The following is a 24,721-nucleotide window of genomic DNA, read 5'->3' on the forward strand; positions in this document are numbered from 1 at the left end:
TATATATTTATATATAATATAATATTATATATTAAATATATATATTTATATTAGATTATATATAATCTAATATATATAATCTTATATATATATATATATATTTATGGGCCTCTTAAAGGTAAATTTATTTACATGCACCCTGGACAGTAATTAACACACTATGACATTTTGTCCATGCTATATAAGAAATTACTTTTTAAAAAGGAGGTATTCAAACTGTCCTTGAACTCACATTTCTTTGACTCCCTTCTTAAGCCTCCTCCTTTCCTTTGTGTTCATTGACCCCAAGGCTTTAAGCAGCTAGGGAATGTTTCTTGCCAATTACCATAACACCAAAGAAATGACCACTAGAGGAGTGCAAAGAAAGAAGATTCTTGATTGGCTTCCTGGCAAATTGATGAGTCATTCCCCAACAGTGCTGTAATTTTAAAAAACTGTTTAAATTTATCATATTATCACTGTGCTTTTTAAAACTTGTTTTCCTCACAGTGACCTTTTCTTGCTACACCTTAAAACTCTAAGCATCATATCATTTATAATCTGTTGATACACTGAACTTGAAACAATCGAAGTGTTAGAAGTCAGTATAAGGTAAGAATATTTTATGCCTGTGATGCACTGTATACCACTCCAAAATGTGTGACTCTGGCCTAAGGATTATCTTGAGCTGAAGACAATTGAGGAAAAGCAGACCCAGGATGAGCAATCTGCACCCCACTCCCCATCTGTATGAGAGCAGAGCGGACATTCCCCTTGTGAAGGTCAGCCCCGTGCCTCCCACGCCAGGAGCGGGGAGAGGGGAGATGGTGCCACAGAAAGGTCTACATTGACAAACCTTACTAAGCAGCCGCGTCTTCCATCACTTTCCACCTATATATCCCGACCCCCAGTTTGCTGTCCCTAGAAACTTCAAGTCCTCTTCCTCTGTCTCGTTGATCTCGAGTGGCCTCAGCCTGCAGCAGCTTGAAGCAGGATTTCAGTTGCCAGCCAGAGACTGACGTCAGGCTGCGGCAGTGAGAGCCCTGACCTGTGGCCGGTGACAAGGCCCCTGGCCCGTCAGCTTTGTAGAAATGAATTCCCACAAAGAAACGGAAAGTAGTGAAACAAGTAAAGTGTTTATTAGGAGGAAAAAGAGTACTTGTGAATAGGCACACACGGGCGAACTCAGAGAGAGAGTCGCACCCTCGTGGTAGTTTGACTCACTCACATGGGGCATTTCTTCCGGGTTTCCTTTGGCCAGTCATCTTGCTTTGCCTGGTTCTGAGTCTGTAGTTGGTTTAGCTCAGGGTCCTCCCATGTGTGCGTGCATCTCTTAGCCAAAATGGATTCTAGCCAAGAGGCCTATGGGTAGGTTGACATCACTCCCTTTCTGACCTCCAAGGAGCCTTTCTGCACATGTATAGTCAAGAAGCTCTCCTTGACCTTGAGAATGAGAAATATGTGGTCTCTATCTTTTATCTGGGCAGGTCTCGCCTCTCCTATTATCCTCCTGCTATAATCTTCACCTTGGATTATCTGTCCACAGGGGACAAACTCCAGCTGCTCAGCCGGGGGCCCATCTATCTCCGGCCTCATTGTCACTTCTCTTTCAACTTATTTTTCTTTCGTTAAGATGTTCTATAAGCCCGATTTCTAACCACCCTTTTGCGTTCCTCATCACTGAGTTCTCCTGTGTGTATGTGAAAGAATCTTAAATTGGGCACACCCCGTGCCATGGCTGTTCCTTCAGCTGGGCGCTGCACACAAAGGGCTCCGTCTGTGAGAGAAATCCCGGTGCTTGGTGTCCTCATGACATGGAGTTTTGCATGCCTATCGACTTAAAATGTACCTCTTGTTTACATAATTTGCATAATTTAAAAGCATAATGTTGCCAAACTTTGGAAATGTTAATGTTCAAACTGAAAATCTCCACTACCTGTAACTTCCCCTCTGGATCAGTATGTGGTTTATAATCCCAGCCAGTGGTTTGATCTGTTCCAGTGTAATTTCCATGAGCTCTGCCTCAACTGGAGAACTAGTATTTGTGAATTTTTTGTACATAAGTGTCTGTTACAAATATTTTAGCAAACACTTTCTATTTCTCTGGCTTGTGCATATCTTGGCTGGCATTACAGAAAAATAGTGCAAACATTATTCCCTTACTGGGAAACTTTTTAATTTTTCTCTCGTTAATCTATCTTTTGTCAGTCTTTTTCGGGGCCCAGCCAATGAACCTAAATTTTCTTCCTCTCCTACAATTGCAAAAATTTTTTAGAACTCTTAACCCGTTATGAAGTTTTCCTCTCTGTCCCTCTTTTGGAGCATCTTAGTTTGTGAAATGTTTTTCATGAAGAGTCAAGGATTTTTACTCTTTTTCTCCCCAGCAATTACCTTGCTTCTGTGAATTTTTTCAGATTTCAATTTACTGGTTTTTCATAAGACTGACATGTATTGTGGAACACCAGTTCATGTGCCCGATGCAGAGTAAGGCCAAACAATCTGCAGCGTTGGAGTCTGGAACAGAGAAAGGTTTACTGCAAGGTCAAGCAAGGAGAACAGGTGAGTCATGCTCAAGAAACCCGAACTCCCCAATGGTTTTCAGGAAAAAATAGGCAAATTTTAGGGTGAGGGCTGCAGGGTGTGCAACTTTCTTCTGATTGGTTGGTGGTGAGGTAACAGGGCGGTCTTCCAAGACTCAGCCAGAAGTTACCATCCTCCACGTGGATGGGGGCCTTAGTTCCTGCAGAAGAACTCAAAGATATTGTTACGTGTATCCCTTGAGGAGGAGCCAGGACCCTGCTTTAATGGCTGCACTATTGTTTCTTGATTGTTCCTCCTTTGTTTCTGCACTCCCTCACTTCCCCCATTAGTAGCTGTCTGAATCAGCCTTTTGGAACCCAGGGAAGGTCTAGGAGGCTGAAGAAACCTTTTCCTACAAACAAGAAACAGGGGACATGGAAGGATTTGTACCCAGGAGGACCCCACAGGGTCCTGTTCTGTTTCATAAGTCTTGCACACCAGTTATTATGTGCTAAAACTGATGCTTTATTCTGAATCAAACTCTCAAGCACAAGGCTGCTGTGTACCTCCAAGTTCTCTTTAAGCACAAACTTGGACGTGCAGACCCTTGACGTGGACAGAGATCTGCTGATGAGACCTAATGCCATTGAGCTCGGTAGCCCTACTGCACGCACGGATTTCCTGTGCTTGGCTGGAGGGCGACGCAGCCCAGGAAGGGTCAGGGCACAGCTTCAGGTGGCTGCTGCCTGAGCCCTGGGCTTCATTTGTGCTGTGATAAAGAGCATCCTTTCCATGTAACCTGGTGTCAAACGTGATGAAAACTAACATCTACTGAGAGCTTACCCTGTGCTAGGCTCTGTTCCAGTTCCCAAGCATGTATCAATTAATGTAACTATCAAAGTCCCATTTTATTTGAGATAGGAACCGTTATCACCCCTGGATTACAGGTGAGGAAACTAAGGAACACAGAGAGACTTGGCTGTTGGCCAGTAGCAGAGATAATATGAACCTAGGAAGTCCAGCTCCAGAGGCTTCCATACCCTACCGTCTTCGTCAAGGTGCTTAGTAAATATTTGTTGAATCAGCAAATACCTCTCCTTGTCCAGAAGTTTAGTGTTTTATTTTAATAATAAAATTTGATAGTACTTTTCTATATAGAATATTGGCCTTGGTGTCATGCTCAGTGAGACAATTTAAATCCCTAAACAGATTAATTCCTCAGGTTATTTGTTTTAACTTTCAGGTTTTCAAAACATAACATTTCTTCATAGCAACATGGCCATCACTTCCTAATACTTTCTCAATGATGTAGCCAAGCATTATTATACACATCAGAAAACCAGTTCATTAAATTGTTAATTGATCAATGTAAGCATGAGAGTTTTATCACATAAAACATGGCTGAGACATTTCTAATAATGTCCGTCTAAAATCAACGCTGCCAAAGTTAGAAACAATGCTTTACTGCATTTACTTTCATTTCCTTACTCTGCCTGAGCCAGACCATTGTGGTACATCACCTGGGGCTCATGTTTTGAGAATGGCGTGCTACAGGTAATTAACAGAAAAGCCTGGTAGCATCTAACATCTGTCTGAAAGCCTGTTGATGGATGAACAATGGGTTTAAAAGACCTAGCATCTTGTGAAGAATTGTTTATCATGTTTGCAATTATTGGTCATTTTCAAAGGACCCTTAAACAAAAGGATCAATCATTCATCCGTTGTGCATTCTTCATGAAGCTGGCTGGCCAGACGTTTACATCCCCTGTTTAACCCACAATGATATTGTTCCCCATCCTTTTTATATTTTCTGTCATCCTCCCTGTAGATTTTTTTTTCTGCCACACAGCGTGGCACACGGGATCTTAGTTGTCCAACCAGGGATCGAAACCTTACCCCCTTCAGTGGAAGCACGGAGTCTTTTTTTTTTTTTTAACATCTTTATTGGAGTATAATTGCTTTACAATGGTGTGTTAGTTGCTGCTGTATTGGAGTATAATTGCTTTACAATGGTGTGTTAGTTGCTGCTGTATAGCAAAGTGAATCAGCTATATGTATACATATATCCCCATTTCCCCTCCCTCTTGCGTCTCCCTCCCACCTTCCCTATCCCACCCCTCTAGGTGGTCACAAAGCACCAAGCTGATCTCCCTGTGCTATGCGGCTGCTTCCCACTAGCTAGCTATTTTACATTTGGTAGTGTATATATGTCCATGCCACTCTCTCACTTCGTCCCAGCTGACCCCTCCCCCTCCCTGTGTCCTCAAGTCCATTCTCTGCGTCTGCGTCTTTATTCCTGTACTGCCCCTAGGCTCTTCAGAACCACTTTTTTTTTTTTTTTTAGATTCCATATATATGTGTTAGCATACAGTATTTTTCTCTTTCTGACTTACTTCATTCTGTATGACAGACTCTAGGTCCATCCACCTCACTACAAATAACTCAGTTTCGTTTCTTTTTATGGCTGAGTAATATTCCATTGTATGTATGTGCCACATCTTCTTTATCCATTCATCTGTCGATGGACACTTAGGTTGCTTCCATGTCCTGGCTATTGTAAATAGAGCTGTAATGAACATTGTGGTGCATGACTCTTTTTGAATGATGGTTTTCTCAGGGTATGTGTCCAGTAGGGGGATTGCTGGGTCATATGGTAGTTCTATTTTTATTTTTTTAAGGAACCTCCATACTGTTCTCCATAGTGGCTGTATCAGTTTACATTCCCACCAACAGTGCAAGAGGGTTCCCTTTTCTCCACACCCTCTGCAGCATTTATTGTTTGTGGATTTTTTGATATGGCCATTCTGACCAATGGAAGCATGGAGTCTTAACCCTTGGACAGCCCAGGGAGTTCCCCTCCCTGCAGATATTTTTAGACAATTATGGTAATTATTTTAATTTGTAGCCAGCTTTTTACAGCCAAATATACCCACTGAAGACTTTCATAGAGGTACCAGGAAGATTCTATGATCATGAAGCACCCCAAATATTAATTACTACCCCAATAGTGTATTTGTTTTCTAGGGCTGCTATAACAAAGTGTCACAAACTGGGTGGCTTAAAACAACAGAAATGTATTTGTCATAGTTTTGGAAACTGTAAGTCCGATATCAGATGCCTGCAGAGCCACACTCCCTCTGAAATCTGTAGGGAAGGCTCTTCCTTACGTCTTCCTGACTTCGGGCGGTGGCCTTCAAAGATTGACATGCCTCGGCCTACAGCTGCATCACTCCAACCTCTGCCTCTGTCATTATGTGGTGTTCTCCCTGGGTGTCTGCATTCAAATTTCTCTCTTCTTAAGGGTATTGGATTAGGGCCCATGCTAATGACCCTGTCTTATGTTGATTTTATCTGTAAAGATCCTATTTCCGAATAAGGTTACATTCACACAGACTGGGAGTTAGGATTTCATCATATCTTTATGGGCAACACAATTCAGCCCGTAACAGATAGGATGCATGCAAACACACCTCAGAGACAGACTGCTTTCAAGGCTGGGATTTGCAAGAGGAGGAGCTTTTCTGTAAGCCTTCTTGACAGTATCTGCCTACTTAAAGAAAATCCTGTGCATAGAGGGAAGTGGTTAGTAATGAAAGCATAGAAATATCTGAAGTTAGAGAGCTGAAGACAGGTGGGTGAATCCCGCACTGTTCATGTAGGGTTGCTCTTCCAAGGTGGAGGAGGGTGCTTTGCTCCTCTGGTTACTGCCCTCTGTATATGGAATATATATCATATATATGACTCACTCCCCTTGCTTTGATTCTGTGCTCACCTAACAATCTTCCAACTTAATTTGACCTCAACAGGAATTCCTCCCCTAGGGAAAGAGCAGAGGACAACACTGCAGTTATTAGTTACCACATTTGAGTTGGGGCTTACGCATCAGTATTTTTGAGTCATGTTGGTGGGGCTCCATCCTAAGAGGCTGGTCAGCTATGAAGGTCCTGGGCCTGTAAAATCAGGAACCCTGAGACATGGCAGCAGACAAGGGCTGCTCCCAAGGAACTGGGTGAGCTGAACCAAGCTTCACTCAGCAATGACCCTTTTTGCTGCCTGTCCATTCAAGTTAAATTACATATGTTCGGAATCAATCAGTTGATTAGCAGCTTAAACCTGAACTCTCATACTCCAGAAATGATCTGAATACATGTTTTTATTAACCTTCCCTCCTATCAGAGAGCTGGCCATGGTTCCTTTGGTCTTGTCAGATTGGGTAAGTCCCAGATCTTTTGGAATCAGGGTTATCGTTCCCAGGTTTATGGTCAAATTCCTCACCATCAGCCCAGAGTTCTGCGAATCTGGTGAAGCTCTAAGGGTGATGGAGAAATTGGAGAGTGTTCCTTTAAGGCACGGATCAAGGAGGGGACCAGGTGTCCGTTGTAGACGCAGCCCCAGGCTGCAGTCTAGGGCCCAATTAGCAGTGAGCTAAGCAGGGTTTTTGTTTAGCTTAGCAACGGCCTGCGCGGTCCCGGGGGCCCGTCGGGGTATCTGCGGCGGGCGGAGGCCCGGGCCTCTATCCTCAGCTCGCGGTGGCGCTGGCAGCTGCAGAAGTCGCCTCCGTGGGCTCCCGGACCCCTGGCCCTCGGGGTCTCGCAGCACTAGGGCAGAGAAGGGACTGCTCCCCGCGTCGGGGAAGGTCCGGCCGAGCAGGGCCGAGCGCCCGGCGGGGATCCTCCGCGTGGAGAGAGCACCAGAGGCTCCCGGGGTGCGCGGCTTGAGGGGACCCCACGACCCCCGTCCCCGCCCCGGGCCGCCTCGTCGCCATCCCTACGGGCGGCGGTGGATGGAGCCCCGCAGCCCGGCTCCCCGCGGGTTTGAGGTTCGGGCAGCAGCCAGGACAGCATTTCCAAGGCCAGGACATGAAGGTCGCTGTGTTGGACCTTGGGTCTCTCTTTGCCAAAATCTTCAAGACCTCTACGGCGCCCGCGGCGGTTCCCTCGCCGGTCGCCTCCTCCAGCCACTCGCGAGGCGCAGCCACCGCAGGGCCGGCGGGCATCGGGGCGGGCACCTGGCTTGGCACGGCCCCGCCCTTGACCCTCTTTCCAGCCCTGGCGCCCGACTCCCGCTCCGGTTCGCGGGGGGCACCAACCCTGCAGCAGCCGACACCCGCCCCGCTCCGTCCTCTGCTCGCCGCCTCCCACCCCCGGGTCTCGGTCGCGAGCCGCACGGCAGAAGCGGGAGGGACGCCCCTCTGGCTGCCCAGTAGCCCGAGAGCAGCCAAAGTCCGGTCCTCGCCCCCGCCCCTGCCCGCGGCCCCCTCCAGCGGCGTCTGCGGCGCAGCCGGCTCCCCAGCCCCCCAGGTGGCCGTGGCGCGGCCGCCCCCAGGCCCTGGCGGGGTCTTGGCGACGCTGCCGTCCATCGGGGGCTCCGCGGGCAGCGGCAGTGTGACCGCGAGCGCACGGAACCGTCACCCGCCCGGCCCCGGGGAGCGAGAGCCCGGCGCTCGGGTGCCCCCCGGGCCTAGCCCCAAGACCCTGTTCTTCACCCTGCCGGACCTCGGCGAAGAGTGGGCCTCGGACAGCGACTCGGAGGACGGCCGAGAAGCGTGAGTAACGGCTGGGACCAGGCAGGTCCTTCTTGGGTTGGGACCCCTGCGCCTCCACCTGTCACACCCACCTTGCCAGGCGCCCGTTACAAAACTGCACTATTTGCAGTAACTTCTACTAAGTGCCCTGGGTACGTCCCTGCACTTTTCTTGGATCCTTATTCCTCGGCTTTCTTTTCTTTTCAAACAGAGACTGTGACAGGCTTTTGATCAACTTTCTCGGAGGTAATCCTCTGCTGTTCACTAGCAGAGAGGGAGGGAAGATGAAGCGGGACTTGAAGGAGAGGAGGACAAAGTTTTGTTTCTTTTCTAGCTGAAGTTTTGACTCAGGTCATTTGATAGCCAGGTTTCCTTAAGGACTTTGAAAGGAGCCTTTCTCTAATGCAGGATACGGCGGACGTGCAGGGTACCCAATACCTGCACTGGCGGCTATAATTTTAAGAAATGGTGAGACACACGGCGCCTCCCTCCTTTTCAAGGATCAGCCCCAATTCTCATCCTAAGTGGGATTTTTTGTGTGTGAGACATCGAGTTGATTTACATATGTATAACATCATCTGACTCAATGGATTTGTATCATATAGCCTAGAGCTCCTGTGTTGCTGCCATGGGGCCCTGAGGTACTCCGGAAACGCTGACTGACTTCGTGGGAGCCATCTCAATGGGAATTAGGGGACACGTCCCTCAACACACCGACATACACACACACACACACACTCACATACTACCCTTTCACCACCAGAAGCAGTGATGAAAACATCCCTCTTGTAAAATGTGGATTTTAGAACAAAGGCAAATTTTATTTTTTTAATGAGAAGATATAGCTCCTCTTAGTGGGTATAAAAATGTTCAGCCTTCTTGAATTTCACAAAAGGATAGTGAAATGTTCAAAGGCAAACCAGAAAGTCCCGTTCACAGATGGAGATTTCTGTATTGTAATCTAGCAAAGGAAGAATGGTCAGGGAAGAATGGTCAGGCCTGTTAGCAGAGAAGCTCTCTTCTCCCCCCAAAAATGGACAGGAAAACTTTTGCATTAAGACTGATTCTAACTCAGTCAAAATTTAAATAACTATTTTCATAAAACTGCGTGACGTTCATCTCAGTGCTAAAATAAGTTAAAGAGTAAGTTGTTCCTTTTCATTTAAAATATTATATTATGAAATAGATGAATCAACTGATTTTTTTTTCCCCTAAGGAAAATCAGTTGCATTTGGATAAGTGGCTAGAATACATATGTCTAAGGAATTAGGCCTTTGTTATTGGCTACTGGTCCTTAACATTTATGCAATTAATGTTTTATGAGCAAATAGATATACACACTGACCTTAAACTCTAAGTGTTTTTTTCCAACAAGCACTGAAACATTCAGCATGGCCAGTGGAAAGCACTGGTGTTGATTTCCGTTCTTAAACATCTTAAACCATGTTTGCATTGTCCAAAAATGCTTAATGGATACTTTTTGAATAACACTGTATTTGGCACTATTTACAGTATGCTAATCTACATTAGCAAAGATATCCAATTGTACCGAAAGGGCAGACATTGAATTTTACACAATTGCTTTGAGGAATAATAGGTACAGATACGTGTGTTCAAGGATCTTCCTAATTATGTGCTTTTGTTCTCTCCATGGGATGTCTGACAGCCCTTCAAGTACATTAGTTTTGTATTTTTTTTACATATGCAAATAGTCGTGTTCCCTTCCTTCCATACCTCCTTTCTTTTTTTAATCATGAAGTTAACAAACGGATAAGGGAAAAGAAGAAAGAAAGGAATTTTTCCTTCAGTCTTATAGACCTTTTGCATCTTGAAGTATATTTTTTTCACTCCCGGATTTCTGGGGTGGCTATCTATAACACTGAATAAACAAACATGCTTCAGCACTGGATTTAAATTTTACAACTACTACCTTATCTGTCAGTTTGCAGCTGCTAGTTATTAGCCTGCCGCTAAACTAGCAGTTAGCGGCTGCTAGTTATTAGCCTGCCTGATTAATAACAAAATCGTGTACTTGGTTTTCTCAAGCCCAGGGATGCAGAGAGTGGAAGATGGTTAAAGTAAGAATAAGAGAGGGAGGGGGGAAAAGCACAGCTAGAGAGAATGTGGATAGGTGTAAAACAAGTGCAAGCAAATCTTGAGAAACATGAATCTAATTTGAAGACCACCATACTCATTTACAAAGAAAAGTCCTCATTCACAGTTTCTATTTTTTGGAAGAAAACCCATGTATTTTACCTTTGACCTGATTCTGTCCTTGGGCTTTGTTAAAACGAAAAATAGTGAAATTACTTTGAGTGGGGACATAGGCACACTTTCAATTCAGAGCCTTTTCATTTTTCACCAAGGTGCTATGTAATAGCATGAGTTTTGATTTCTGATTCATGGATTAAATAAATGACTGGCCCACAGAAGAGGGGTTTGCCCTTTTCAGTCCACAAGACATACTGGTGGCCACATTTGAACCAGAGGCCGAGATACTGAGTGGCCTTATTTACCTCTCTACTGCACCCCCCAGATGTGCGATTCAGCACTTTCATCCTCACCTTCACCTCCCTGTGTCTTTCACATATAACGCCGTCCCTCATTCACACTGGTTTCTGGTCTCCCCAGCCCTCTTTCCTACCTCCTTTTGCATTTCCGGTTTGAACTACACAGTTATCACCTTGTAAAAGGGCTTTTCGTTTGTTCTGCAAATAGAAGAATTTCTAACAGTAGATAAGGCAGATAGATGGAGAATTGCTGTGTATGAAGGTTGGTAGAGTTAAACTTCACATGGTCAGGAAGTATTTCTATCTTTTTAAAATTATCGCTGATAACAGAGAGTCATTGCTCTTTTGAGTGACTGAGTTTTCTTGTTAAAGTCACATAAGTGTGGAAATATCATAGTTGGTGCCTGCAGGACTTGTTAACTTGACTGCCAATGAAATGAATGCAGGGACTTCTCTGAGAATAACCAGTAGCATCACAAATCAAATCGTACATAGCCAGTACTTTGTATAGCTCTTGCGCATTCCTACCCAGTGATCGTATTATATATATGCACAGCATATCTTTTTTTAAATGATAAACTCTTTGTCCTGTGACACTTAACACACACCCACAAAAGGCATTTAATAAATACTTATTAAAAGAATAAATGAAAATATTTTCATCACAAAATCCACTTTCATGGGTTCCTAACCTTATAAAAATCAAGAGGAAATTTAAATGTCCTTCTTTAAGAAATTGTCTTGGGCCTTTCTGTTTCATTGTCTTGGAGTTTTCCCAGAGTTAGTAATGCTTCCTGCTGGGAGTTTGCATTTCCACAGGGATGAATGGTGAGCTCAGTAGACAATTGTCATATGACTGTTACTTTCTATTACAGTCATATGACCATCAATTTCGTTAAAAATAGTAATGAACTTGACTTGGTCGTTCATGTCTAGCATTTGCTTAAACCCAAGAAAAGAATTTTGTTCTTAATGTCATACAGTAGGTTTTTAAGCTTTAAATTATCTTCTTTACTTTGTTATTACATTTGAAGTCTCAAAAATTGAATTTGAGCTATCATGTTCTGCTGTGTATTTAAAAAACACATTCTGAATTTTTTCTAATGGGATAGGTAACGTGTGTACTTGATATGTTAGCAGTTACCAGTTAGTTACCTGTTACCAATCCGTGATAAGTACAGAAAGTGAGGATAAGTCTTTAGAAAAGTTTATAGCAATTGACAGAGTAACTTTATGTCTGTTGACTGATAACAAACTTTTGGATTTGTATTTTGTGTATCTTTTTTTCCATTTTACTTCCTAGTAATTTATTTTCATTACACTTTAAAAATTATAACATCCACAATTTATAGGAAATTTTTTTTTTTTTTTTTGAGGTATGCGGGCCTTTCACTGTTGTGGCCTCTCCCCGTTGCTCCGGACGCGCAGGCTCAGCGGCCATGGCTCACAGGCCCAGCCGCTCCGTGGCATGTGGGATCTTCCCGGACCGGGGCACGAACCCGTGTCCCCTGCATCGGCAGGTGGACTCTCAACCACTGCGCCACCAGGGAAGCCCCATAATATTATTCTTTACTTTTTTTTTTTCCTGTCATGTCTCCTTTCATATAAATAGTATTAGCAGGTATGTGTTTATTTTAGGTACCATCAGTTTTCCTGATTCACACACACACATACACACCCTACATATATATACATATGTATGTATCATTAATTTCAGAATTTATAACCACTTACCACTTAAAGCTGATGATTTGTAAACATGGTGAGGACCCTAGTATCCGTAGTTCAAGAAATGGATCATTGTTTTGCTGTTGGTAGTTGGTTTCTTATTATCCTCTTAAGGTTGTCCATTAAGAGTCAGATTCAAAATAAATAAACTGGATTTTTCACTATTAAATGTAATAGGCATGGTTTACCTCTGTAAATGCTGAGCTGGAGGAATAGGTGGGCTTCTTTGTACCTATTCAGATTTAGAAGGCCTTAGATCTCAAAGGAGAATGGATGCCCACAGCAGGCTGGACTGTGTTCCAGCGTCCCCTTTATTCATTGTAATTATTAAGAATCTCTTACTGGGAAAAGGCACGCGACAGGTGGTGTCTGCCCTTGGACATGTTACTTTGAAAATGTGTATTACTTCAGCCAACTCACCCGTATTTCTCTCAGTTTATGAAAATGGTGGCTTGGCCATTTTGCTATCTCACGGCATAGAATCTGGTGACTCTAGTCCTGGTATTATTGTATGACTTCAAGATTGAAACAAGCACATATTAATAAACCAAAACACAGGTGTACTCTCCGGTTTGTAGAAAAGTTATTGGACTGTATGAGATAAAGCATCTGTTTGAAGATGGGAGAGACAGGACGGCATCGGAAGCAAATCTTCGGTGCCTAAGTAGACCTAGAGTTCCTGTTAATCAGATTAGCATCTTGCATTTAACAGGCTGAGACTTGAATTTTTTTAAACCTCCCTCTACTTCCCTGCCCTCCCCCCCCGCCACGCCCAACTAGGAATCCTTCGATGGGAGGGTGGGGGTAGGTGAAATTGTCTGTATTTCTCAGGTTCATTCAAATTCTATTTAAAAGGATTAAGGACAGCAAACACCTGTCTGGGTAGCCCCGGGGAAGGGGTAGGAAGGCCAGACCGGTGCGCACTGGAGGCCCAGAGAGGGCAGTGGGGCCGGCGGGTGCCCAGAGGCCTAGTGGCCCGTGGTCAAAGCTCAGGACACTGGGTTATAAAATTTGGCCCCTGGCAGCGGGAAGGGGGCACGGCGTGCTTTTCCGGAGGTCGGTATCCGGGGAGAGTGGGACGCGGACCGAGGGCAGAGGGCGGCGGGTGGGAGTGGGGGGCGCCGGCAGGCTCCGGAAGAGGGGACACCGCGGGGAACCGCCGACTGGCCCAGCCCGACCCCAGCGAGGGGCGCGGCGGCCAGCGGAGGAGGAGGAGGGAAGGGCGTGGGCCGGGAGGCGTGGCGTCGCCGCGCCGCGCCGCGCGCCGGAATCTGGCGCTTTCAGGGCCGAGGGAGCCGGGGCGGGGGTAGCAGCGCCAGGCGAGCGGAGAACACCACGCCCATGGACCGCGCAGCCCGGGCTGGGAGCGCCCCTGGCCGCGCCGCTCGAGACTCGCCGTTCCCGGCGGTGCCGCGGCCGCACGTGCAGGGCTAGCGGGCGGGGACGCAGGGCTGGGCGGCCGGGGAGCCCGGGCCCCGGGGGCGCGGGGGCGTCGCCTGCAGGGGGCCGGCTCGGGGTGGCAGCGCCGGGCGGCGCTCAGGCCTAGGGGCTCTGGGCCTGGCCCGCAGGACGCGAGCCCAGACCTGGGGCTGATGGTGATTGGGTGAGTCCTGATCTGGGAAGGGCGGGGGGGGGGGGGGGATGAGCTTGCCTTCGTGTCACCTTTTTGTGCTACAAGCGTGATTTTTATCTGCTTGCAAAGTCAGAGTCCATCTGGTCTGTTTCCCTGCATCCATTCCTGAAATCTCGTGCTGACGCCATCAGGCCCTCCAGAGCGTTCGTGGCGTCTGAGATGACATCTCTTCAGTCCCAAGAGCTGGGAGCCTCGGTTGCTTCTAGAATGAGCTTGTATAAGTCAGGGCTTACCATCCTGCGTTCCAACCCATTCAGAATGCAGTACTCATTTCAGACAATCTTTTTAAGCAGAAATATAAATTTTGAAAGCTGCCATCACTTTAATAATTGAATTTCGTTTTTAAAGTAAATTTATTTATCTACTTATTTTTGGATGCGTTGGGTTTTCATTGCTGCGCAGGCTTTCTCTAGTTGCTTCGGGGCTGTGCAGTGTGCAAGCTTCTCATTGCGGTGGCTTCTCGTTATGGAGCGCAGGCTCTAGGCACGTGGGCTTCAGTAGTTGTGTCATGCGGGCTCAGGAGTTGTGGTGCACGGGCTTAGTTGCTCCGCGGCATGTGGGCTATTCCCAGACCAGGGCTCGAACCTTTGTCTCCTGTACTGGCAGGTGGATTCTTAACCACTGCGCCACCAGGGAAGTCCCTAATAATTGAGTTTCTATAGGGCAAAGTGGCAGAGGTTTGTGGGTTATCAAGAGGCAACTTTTAAAAAGTAAAAGTAGATAATCTAGTAATTTCTTTGACAACTGGAATGGAGTGACTCGGGGAGATTGAGACTGAGCTTTAATTTAACTTTGATGCACCAACAAATTAGTGCAATATAGTTTGGTGGTTGCACTTCAGTCTACCCTAAAACCCAGAGCCTGTTCTGAAATGAACAGCCTTTAACCTTCCGACTACCAGCATTTTATCATCTCTAAAATGTAAGCCGTATGGACAGGAACTAGTGTAAAACTGTTATGTCTACGTATTATGTAATAAAAGCTTATTAGACATCCCAGCACTTCCAAGTTTTAAGATATTTATAAGACACATACTGTAAATTGTGTATACTTTCCTAGACTCTATAGATTACATGAGTTGATAGTTACAGGGAATTAAAGATGTTCAATATTATGCCTGAAATAGCTCTACAATGCATGGTTAGAGGACAGAGAAACCACAAGATTCAAAACAAAACGTAAAAAGAAAAAAGGCAAGTTCTATACATTCTGTTCTTCATTCACAATGTCAGTAATGTGGTTCCTGGAGAGACATGGAGATCAGATGGCCTGGGTCCTGGAACCAGCTGCAGCCCTATCTGCTTTGTGACCTTGGAGAGTCATTGAGTTTACTGGGCTCAAATTCCTCTTCAGAATTCCTCTGAACTTTGTGGTCAAACGTATATGTTATTAAGCTGAACTCTGACGTTTAAGACATTACACAGAAGTATAGGGACTTCGAAGGAGAGGAGGCAGGGAAAAGCCCAGGAGAAAAGAGCTGGAGAAACGGTGTGGAGGCAGCTGGTGTTTTCAGGCATCTGTTTTATGGTAATCCATCCCCTACCCAGCATCATCCCTGAGTCTTGGAAGACCTCCTGTCCTCAGCTACACCTTGAAGTGCGTAGGAATGCTGATCTGCGCAAGGATATGCTACAATGTCAAGAGAGGAATTCCTTCTTCCATTTTGTAAACAGCTTTCTTCTTAGTTTGAAAAGTCACCCCTTTTCCCCCTTAGAAAATGGCGAATTTTCTGAAGGAAGAAATTATTGTTCATTGAAAACAAAACAAACTGGCCTGAGTCTGATTAGTGAATTTAGCTTTCAAGTTGCACAAAAGGCAGAGGAGAAGCTCAAAGAAAGAAAGGTGGATGTGAGTGGATTAGACACTCCATAAAAAGTCATTTGGGGAGATATCTGCTACGCTAAGAGCTGTGGATCTTCTTTCTTCATAAAGGATGAAAAATTCTCCGGCAATATCTTGGATGTGGAGGATATTTTCATGTCCAGTCACAATGTCATCTTTTGTATTAAGCAGAAACATTCTGAGTAATTAGAGGGCCAAAGCACGCTCTTTGTTTGAGGTATTAATTTAGTCTTTGCCTAGTGATTCTTCCAATAAACAGAGAGCATCTCTAGGTGTCAGGCAGTATTTTAAGTGCTACAGATAGAAGACATTAATAAAGTATCAGGAACATCCCAATAAAAAACTAAAGTCCCAAGAGAGATAGGAAATGCCGGGAGAGGTGAAAAAAACCCAAGAAAATGGTGTTTTCATCGTGTGGCGTATGCCAGCAATAATAGCAGTGAAAGCAACCTGATTTACCCGGCTTGATTTTGTAAACACTTTACAGACTTCATCTAATTTAAGTCTCACAACAACTGGAGAAGTAACTTCTCAAGCACACAGCCTGTCAGTGGCAGAGCAAGATTCTAATCCATGTTATTATTCTATGGATATTACAAAAGAACAGTATTTTATCTAATTCACCACCCTGAGGTTTAAAATTCTTTCTCAATAACAAGCAAATTAACTCATATACCAGTATATATTTTGTAACATTCAAAGCAGATCTATTTGATGTAATTTTTTGTTGATTGCCTCTTTTATGTCATAAGCATTTTTATGTTTATCTAGAGTTATAGAGTCACGTGGAAATGACTGAATAGGGCTAGAGGTAAAGCAATTTATTGTCCTGTGTTCTTTTCTCTGCTACCCTTTCTTTAACAGCTTTATTCTCAGGATTGCTTGGTGTACTTATGACTGTTGAGCAATAAAGAGAGGAAAAATATCCTATAATTCTGTTATTCTCTCTTGTAAAGATATCTATATGATCGCTCACCTCTGTTTATAGTAATTAATTTGTTTTAAAAATTCTCTTTTTTGTAGAGTACTGTAGGTATACAACTAAGGACAGAACTGATTCTCTGATTAATATTTTTTTTAAACTCTATTTACATACAGAAATATAAATGATGAAAATTAGGTACCATTTAATTGAAAGCAAAAGCAAACTTTTTAAATGAGTGGTGTCCCTGTTAGAAATATTGAAAGTTGACATTTTTTCCCCAAATGACTATCATATCTTAAGTTATAAGTTATTTGTATGGGAAAATATTATTTCTATAAAAGAACAGAAGTTGTTTACTGTTAAACGTTAGGAAGGTATTTAACTAGAGGGAAGTAAATGTTTTAAAAGGTTCAATGAAAGGACATTTTAATGATTAACACTAACTGGGCTATACAAGCCAGGTTTAATGCCTTATTTAAAATTGAGAGATTTCTTCTGTTTTAGTTTTCCATTACTCTTAATATTTTAAAACGCTCTACAAATCAGGCTACAAACCAAGCTAGAATGCCAAACTAAAGTGAGTTATTGTTTGTGTGTTTCAGTCATTTCTTTTATTTCTTTATGTGTTTAGTGATTCAAACGAAGTTGATATATTTCGGAATTAATAAGGAATTATCGAGTTTTTTTCGTGCAAGGCTGGTTGGCTTTTGCAAGCTCCAGGGCACCTGGTCAAGGGGTACGAGGGACCTGAAATCTAGCTCATGTTTCCATTGCCGAGTTTTGGAGTGAGGCTCCACCTAGGTTTGGAGCAACTTTTATCAGTCTGGCTGAGTCACAAGAAGTAGTTTTTTTCCCAGTTTACATAACAGTTCATGTACCTTGATTCTAAGAAAAATAAAAATGGTAGGGAACTAGGCTCAGTGTCTTGAGGTGTGTGTGGGGTGTGTGTGTGCACACACATGTGTGTTTAGGGGGACATGGTAGGAGGAGAGGGGCAACTTTCTACAAAAGGAAATTTTAAATGTCTTAATGAATACACTTATTACATTACAGATACTCTTCATATTTTATTTTATTTTTTCAGAAGAGGACTGCCAGAAGGATCTGGAAAGCAGAGTTTTGCTGTGAAAAGCAAAGATCCTTTACCTACACATTTTACAAGAAATGTACAGAAAGCCATTGATAAATATACCCGGTAAGAATTAGTCTGTTAAATGTGTCTGATTGCAGAATGAAAATGTGCCCACAGTGAATATGGGAAACAAAGTCACTGATGGGCCATGAATTTCCACAAGTAAAATTAGCAGTTTTATTTTTAGCCAACTGCAATGTTGCACTGTATAAATCTTTTAAAGTCAGTGTACTGTGAAAATTAACCAATATATTTAAATAAAGAAAGAGGAAGTAGGCACAAGGTCAAGCCACTTCCCAGTATGACCTCTTCTCAGTAAATGTTATTTATGTTACATTTCTTCCTACAGTGAATCCGTGTCATCATTTTCATCAAATGGAAACCCCATGCCCACAGAAGCTCCCAACTCCTGGTCTGGGTCTGGGACACAGAGTTCAACCACAGGCTTATCAACCGAGAGGAGCTCCATTTACTCTTGGAGAGATGATGTATGTCTCACAAAATTTTGGATAATCCCATGGTTATAACTTATAATGATGACTTTCTTATTTTAAAAAAATCTTTTTACCAATTTTAAAAGCATTACCTAGTCCACACATACATATACATAAATATAAAAGCACTTACATGTCACACATGAAAAGTGAAATTACAGAAACTGTAAGTAAAAATTGCCCATAATCGCATAGTCCAGAGTCTTAGATGTTGTTAATTTTGTTTTTTCCACCTCCCAACCCTCCCCCTCAGGTTGTTATATATGATTTCTTGTATAATACCTATGGCTGGAGATTCAGGAGAGACTGACAATTAGGGGCTTGAGTAAGAGAAAAATTGGGGGAAAATAAAAGCCGTAAAGAAGAAGAATCACCATGATTAGGGAATTTCCCCTGAATATTCTAGCATATTCTAAGCCAGATGTTTTACTTTGAACGCTAGCTGGAAGATGTTAACCGTAACCCTTTAGGGCGACTCCGCTGGGTGGGACTTGACGTCTGTAGCCCAGGCTCATGTTCAGATCTCTGTGATTGCGCGGTGGCCGACCTCTTATACCCTCAAGAGTCGGTGAGAATTCGCAGACACAGGCTTTGGTGAGGCCCCTGTGGCTGTGGACGAGTCCCCAGGGGAGCTCCTTGGATGTTCTAAGTCCTGCCCCTTTCTTGTTTGTGTTCTGGTTTTCATTTACTTCTTTAAAGGCCACTCTTGCCCGCATGGCGCGCGGGGGTCTGCTCCCAGGGATGGTTTTGTAGCAGCGATTGTGCAAGGGGCCAGAGGGAGAGGGCCGTGCTGCGGGGGGAGACTGAAGGGGAGCCAGCTGTGAGTCAGGCCCTTTCAGACAGGATGGGACTCTGTCACTTGGGATGAACAGCCCGCACCCTCACGCCCCCGCCCTGCCGCCCTGGCTCTTCGGTCAAAAGTGTGCCGACGGGAAGATGGCTGAGGACCATTGCTTTATGAAGCAATACAGTCCAAATTCTGGGATTCCTTTGGTACAAATTTTCAGGTAATTATCCATAGAGAGTCTTATGCCTTCCATGTGTAGAATTTATTCCAGCCCCTAGACAGTAAATTTTGCTTTGAATCTAAAAACACTCATTTACTTTTTGATAGGTAACATTTGCAAAAGCAACAAAATACAAAAGACCGAAAAATGAAAATAAGCCCTCTTCCACACTCCAGCCACCCAGTCCCCTCGTAGGAGGCAAATATTCTTCTGAGTTTTCTCCTTATTTTCATTTTAAAAGGGGTAATTCAACTCCCCTACAGTCTGGGAATCTAGTTTGTTATCAATTGGGGGGAAGTAACATGGAAAATATAGAATTTTTGCTGTGGAAATCTATGAAAAGTCTGTGAAAATCAACCTAAATTGACCATTTTGCATCAGGTATGTCAGGCTGAATACGCACTTGGTCGCTCTGAGTTGTGGGTTAGATTTCAGGTTCACCTGCCACCCCCCAACCCCCGGGGAGAAAACTGAACAGGGCTCTCGCCCTGCAGCCCCCGGTACAGTGTTGGCTCTTCCAATTGTAGTTATGTTCATTTTTTCCTCACTGGCTGTGGAGACGATAGGTCTGTTACTTCTCCATCATGGAGAATATATGGAAAGGCTGGAGGGTTTTCTCACTGACCGTTCACTGTGGCCATAGCCCAAGAACCTCTTAAGGCCACACAAGAAAAACGAATGCTCTGGCCCCGCCCTAATAACCACATCTCTTAGGACACCTAAGGTGGGTTTCTTTTTCTGTTTCCTTGATTAAAAGAAAGTGAATGGCCCTTTCTACGAAATAATTTTCCTTTTCATTAGAAAAAAAAGTTTGTAATTTGCAGATGTACTGAGGTGTCTCATGCCCAGCTACATGAGGGACACATGTCTGTGTGCATATATGTGTGCATGTGTAAGTGCTTAGATATATGGTGTGTGTGTCTGTCATTATCCATGTCTGTGTCAATATGTATGTTCACACCTGAAACTATGTCTATGTACAATCTTGAATAGGTCTCATAACTCTAGTTATGAGAATTTCTAGTACTAGAAATTATCTCTATTTAACAGTTAAGGAAACTGAGTCTCAAAGTGGGATGTAATTTTTCAGAAGAGTAAAAATTGGAGCCCTGGTATGTCTGGGAGGGCTCCCTCCTATATAAATTTGTAAGTATCATTGATTCTGAAGCCCGTATTTACAACTTCTGGTCTTGTAACTAAATGTGCGTTTCTATTTTAGGAGTTTGACAAAGCCAATGCACAGAAAGTACAGCAGTTATTCTGGGAGGTCGAGGAAATGTTATTTGAAGGGAAAGTAAGCCCTCACACCCAGAATCTACAGGCTGAATGCAGTGAGTGGGCAAGAAGGTCCCTCCATCTGAGGTAAGGGGATTGTTCATAGTAATTCTCCAGAATGTGTTTGGGAACCGCTCACTCTTGACCTGTTCAATAAGTTGGGTATATTTTGAGTAAAAGCACTTGTCAAAATATGTATCTGGAACACATGTCCTTTACTGAGAAATCACGCCTTTGCAATGGTGTCTGTGGAAATCTGGAGACATTGCGATACTCAAGTGCATTTTAATTTGTGAGAAGCAAATGTAGCTCATCCCCAGAAAGGCACTGCATGCGTCACAAATGCGAGAATGGAAGAAGGGCAGGAGTTATCCTTTACCTTCACACTCACTAGTCTGTGAGCAACATGTATCTGCCCTTGAGAGCAGTGCACAGGGCGGGGTTGGGCAGGGGAGGTGAACAGAGTGATTATTTGCTGAGTGATTGGATAGGTGAATCTGACCATCTCACCAAGATTCCTTATGTAGGAAGGATCATCTATTTTTTTTATATCAAAGATGAAAGATGTAGATGAGTAAAAAGGGAAGATGTTCTTCCTTCAGTTACTCAGCCAAACCTACTTAGAGGGAAAAAAAATAATCCACGTCAGTTATCTGAAGTTCCTCTATATTATATCTGGGGAGAATAAATTAGAACACTTGTACAAATGTTGATAGGTTTTCTGGTTACCTCAACTAAGTAACTTTTTAAAAATCTTGACTAAATAGGTTTTTATTTTTCCTCTCCAGTCCTTTGTAAGCCCCTGCCTTAGTGTGCACTAGATATTAATGATGGATACGGACTTTTCTAGGCATCATGGTGCACTTGCCTGAAATCCAGGAGCTCAGATCTGTTTCTTTCAGTGTTGTCTTACATAAGATAAAAATGAAGGAGGAGAGGGTAGAAAAAAGAAAAGATGACAAGGACTGTAAGCCTAGTGTATATATTTACATATTTTTCTGCATTATGTATATATCAGTTAACATTTGTAGAGAGCTTCTGTGTGCCCAGCATTACCCTAGTTGTCTGAATCTGGTTACATTATCTATCAGCTACTCGTTAGTCCTACAAGGGCACTATTATTCTACTTTGCATACAAAATCGAACTGATGAAATCAGTGGCTCAGGGAGCCTGAAAACTTTGCCTCAGTTCCCTTCATCAATGGCAAGAACTGTCTGTCCTCTTCCCTCAAAGCCTGTGGTTTTCCTGTGATCCCGTTACACTGCTCATGTACTAATATCTACCTTATCACTTCATACACGCTCCTTCAAAATACTATAGGGAAGTCCATTACCCAACTTTTAAAATTGCAAAACATCTTTCCCTTTCCAATCAAAAATATTAGTTTCCTTTTTTTTCACTTGCAGAGTATTAGGAAGACAGCTTGTCCTGCCCACTGATGAAGGGGTCCAGCATTTTCAGGGCAGCAAACCTGCTTCTGCCGTCCACAGACCCTTCTCTGACGACTGTGAACCCAGCAGCAACATCAGAGAGTATGTTGCTAGAAGTTACTTTTGAAAAGTATTTTAAATTGCATTTTAGTTATACTTTTTCATGTCTATCTGAGCCATGAGCCTTGGCTCCAACAATTTGGAAGACTGTTGATTTCAATGAAGGGCAGGTACAGAGCATTTTTTTTTTTTTACCCAAGATGCTTCTGATTTGCAGTTGATGATGGTGATGGTATGTGTGTGTGTAATACAAATATCAAGGGAGTTAACTTTTAAACTGTTTCAAAGACTCTGAAAGGCAGCCTAGATGCAAAATCAAAAACTGCTTTATTGTGATGGATCCTAAGCCACAGGGCAGTAACAGAATAAATAAAGCTCTATTCGTTTTCTTTTGCTCACTAACAGATTTTGGTAAATCCCTCTATGCCATTCACACATATTCGGGACTGTGCCATGATATCCCTTCATTACAGCAAAGAGGATACAAGCTTGTAGAATAATTTAGACTTTTAAGAAGCCCTTAAAAATTTGAATGATGTCTGAGCCAAAATGTTGCTTTTAAGTGTATGACTTTTGTCAAATGTAATATTTAGTGATTTTTAAAATTTGGGACTCTGTGGCTTTATGGATAATTTAAAGACCCACCACGATCATGTAGACATTGTATTGTTGACGTTCTGCAAACCCTCACGGAGAATCTGATTTTCCCCATAGGCTGTGCATCTCTGGCTCTCAAATAGTCCCGGCGGCACTCTCAGCCCTCACCCTGCCTGGTCCTGTTGGCACAGGGATTGCGGACCTCACGGCATGTTCATCCCTGGAAGAAGAGGTTTATGATGTGGATGGGAAGATTGAAGAGTATTTCGCTTTTGACAGAAAAGAAGAGTAAATAGAATTTTATTTGATATTGACTTAGTACAATAATATTTATTGGGCATGTATTTTGATTATATGCTCATTTAGTGTTTTGTGCATTTTTCACTTATCCAAAAGATTTTCCATCCTTTTGAGAGTAACGTGCTCCCCAAAGCTTTTAGATTCCTGGCAGGATGTAGATATGCTAGAGCAGCGTTTCCCTTTCTTACTGACAACGTGGCTCAGACAGAAAACAAGAATCGTGTTCAGCATGTTGTAGAAAGTGGAAAGGCAACTAGCGGCCTTTGTCCCCCGGGGCTCCAGGTGCCCTATACCTGGCCACCCATGGGGGCAAAGGGGAAAGTCCAGTCTTTGCACTAAATGCCTATTTGGTTCTTAGACAAAAGCTATCAGTATTGCATAATAAACATTCGCCTCCTGATTGAAAGCTGATACATTAAAAAATAGCAAAGTGCTGTTTAAAAAAGAATGTTGGGTTTATTTATATATGTACGATGTATATGTATGCGTGCATGTTGGATAGATAGATAGGTGGCATTATTTGAACTTCAACCTTTGACACTTTAGTGATGAAAATGGGTTTTGTCCTTAGTGACGAGGACTGTCTTGAACAAAACCCAGCTCAGCACCACAGGACGTGGCATAAGCACGGACTTCCTCCTGTTTCCCCACATGACTGTGTCAGAGACGCGGTGGCTGCAGAAGTGTTTGATCACATCTGGACAGCTGTGGTGGAAATACTGGAAAAGCTGACTAGAAAAAACTGGGAAGTTACACTCACAGGTACTTAATTTGTACTTAATAAGTTGACCTAATGAAAAGAAAAAATAATTCCTGTTCCTCAGCTTTCTGCCCCACGAGTTTGGCCAAATCTAGGACCTGACTGGGGTGAGAAGGGAAGTTGGGTTTTCTGCCTTTATTCACAAGTGAGCTTTAATCACTTCATAAAGGACATTCTCGTTTTTTGAGCTATAAAAATGAGGTAGAGGCATTCCCGAAAAAAACACAGAAATACACAAGAAAGAAGCTACAAGTCACTTTTTAAATTCTGGCTTAAAAAAATTACCTAACTGGGGCTTCCCTGGTGACGCAGTGGTTGAGAGTCCGCCTGCCGATGCAGGGGACACGGGTTCGTGCCCCGGTCCGGGAAGATCCCACATGCCATGGAGTGGCTGGGCCCGTGCGCCATGGCTGCTAAGCCTGCGCATCTGGAGCCTGTGCTCCGCAACGGGAGAGGCCACAACAGTGAGAGGCCCGCGTACCGCAAAAAAAAAAAAAAAAAAAAAAAAAAAAAAATTACCTAACTAATCTCTAATAATGGGATATTGTTTTTTAACTATAGATGACATTATTTATAAAATAAAATGTAAACAAAGCTAATTTATTAATCACTTCATTTACCTGTATAAAATGTTCTCTAAACTACTTGAAACTGAGCAGAAACAAATTATGGAAGTTTCAGTGGTGGACAGTAGTGACTAGTGTTAACCAATTTGTATAATAGGGAAATAATCATTAAATATTAATAATTAAATTTTACTTAATTAAATTTACTTAATTAAATGTTACTTCTTCCAATCAAGGGGATTAATTGGGATATTATAAAGTACCAGGAATCCTCCTTGCCCCAGTGTATAATCCCGATTTTTCTATGTACCACTGCAATGACAGTCATTTCATTAGATGCTCTTGGAAAGTGTGAGCCCATTGCTCTGTGGGGTCTGTCCTCTCTATAGGAAGGTTCAGCAGCCACAGCAGACTCATGGTATCTCAAGAACAGATATT

At 43.3% G+C, this 24,721-nt stretch overlaps 1 protein-coding gene across 4 annotated transcripts in view; it reads left to right on the forward strand.

Annotated features, from left to right (window-relative positions):
* Window positions 1-7,343: 7,343 nt before the first annotated feature.
* Window positions 7,344-24,721, forward strand: part of FAM149A (family with sequence similarity 149 member A) — a 28,750-nt gene continuing 11,372 nt past the window's right edge. For 3 of the 4 annotated variants that reach the window (XR_012329005.1, XM_073798685.1, XM_073798686.1), the window contains exons 1-7: window positions 7,344-8,044; window positions 17,746-17,856; window positions 18,143-18,281; window positions 20,514-20,656; window positions 21,977-22,102; window positions 22,775-22,945; window positions 23,529-23,719. Coding sequence is in view for 3 of the 4 variants with exons in the window: in XM_073798685.1 (XP_073654786.1) it covers window positions 7,359-8,044; window positions 17,746-17,856; window positions 18,143-18,281; window positions 20,514-20,656; window positions 21,977-22,102; window positions 22,775-22,945; window positions 23,529-23,719 (1,567 nt within the window). In the remaining variant the exon portion in view is untranslated. Of the gene's footprint in view, window positions 8,045-13,545; window positions 13,865-17,745; window positions 17,857-18,142; window positions 18,282-20,513; window positions 20,657-21,976; window positions 22,103-22,774; window positions 22,946-23,528; window positions 23,720-24,721 lie in introns of those variants that run through there. The other variant, XM_019921564.3, reaches the window with a different exon arrangement.

This window comes from Tursiops truncatus, chromosome 21 (assembly GCF_011762595.2).
Source record: "Tursiops truncatus isolate mTurTru1 chromosome 21, mTurTru1.mat.Y, whole genome shotgun sequence".
Classification (NCBI taxonomy): Eukaryota; Metazoa; Chordata; class Mammalia; order Artiodactyla; family Delphinidae; genus Tursiops; species Tursiops truncatus.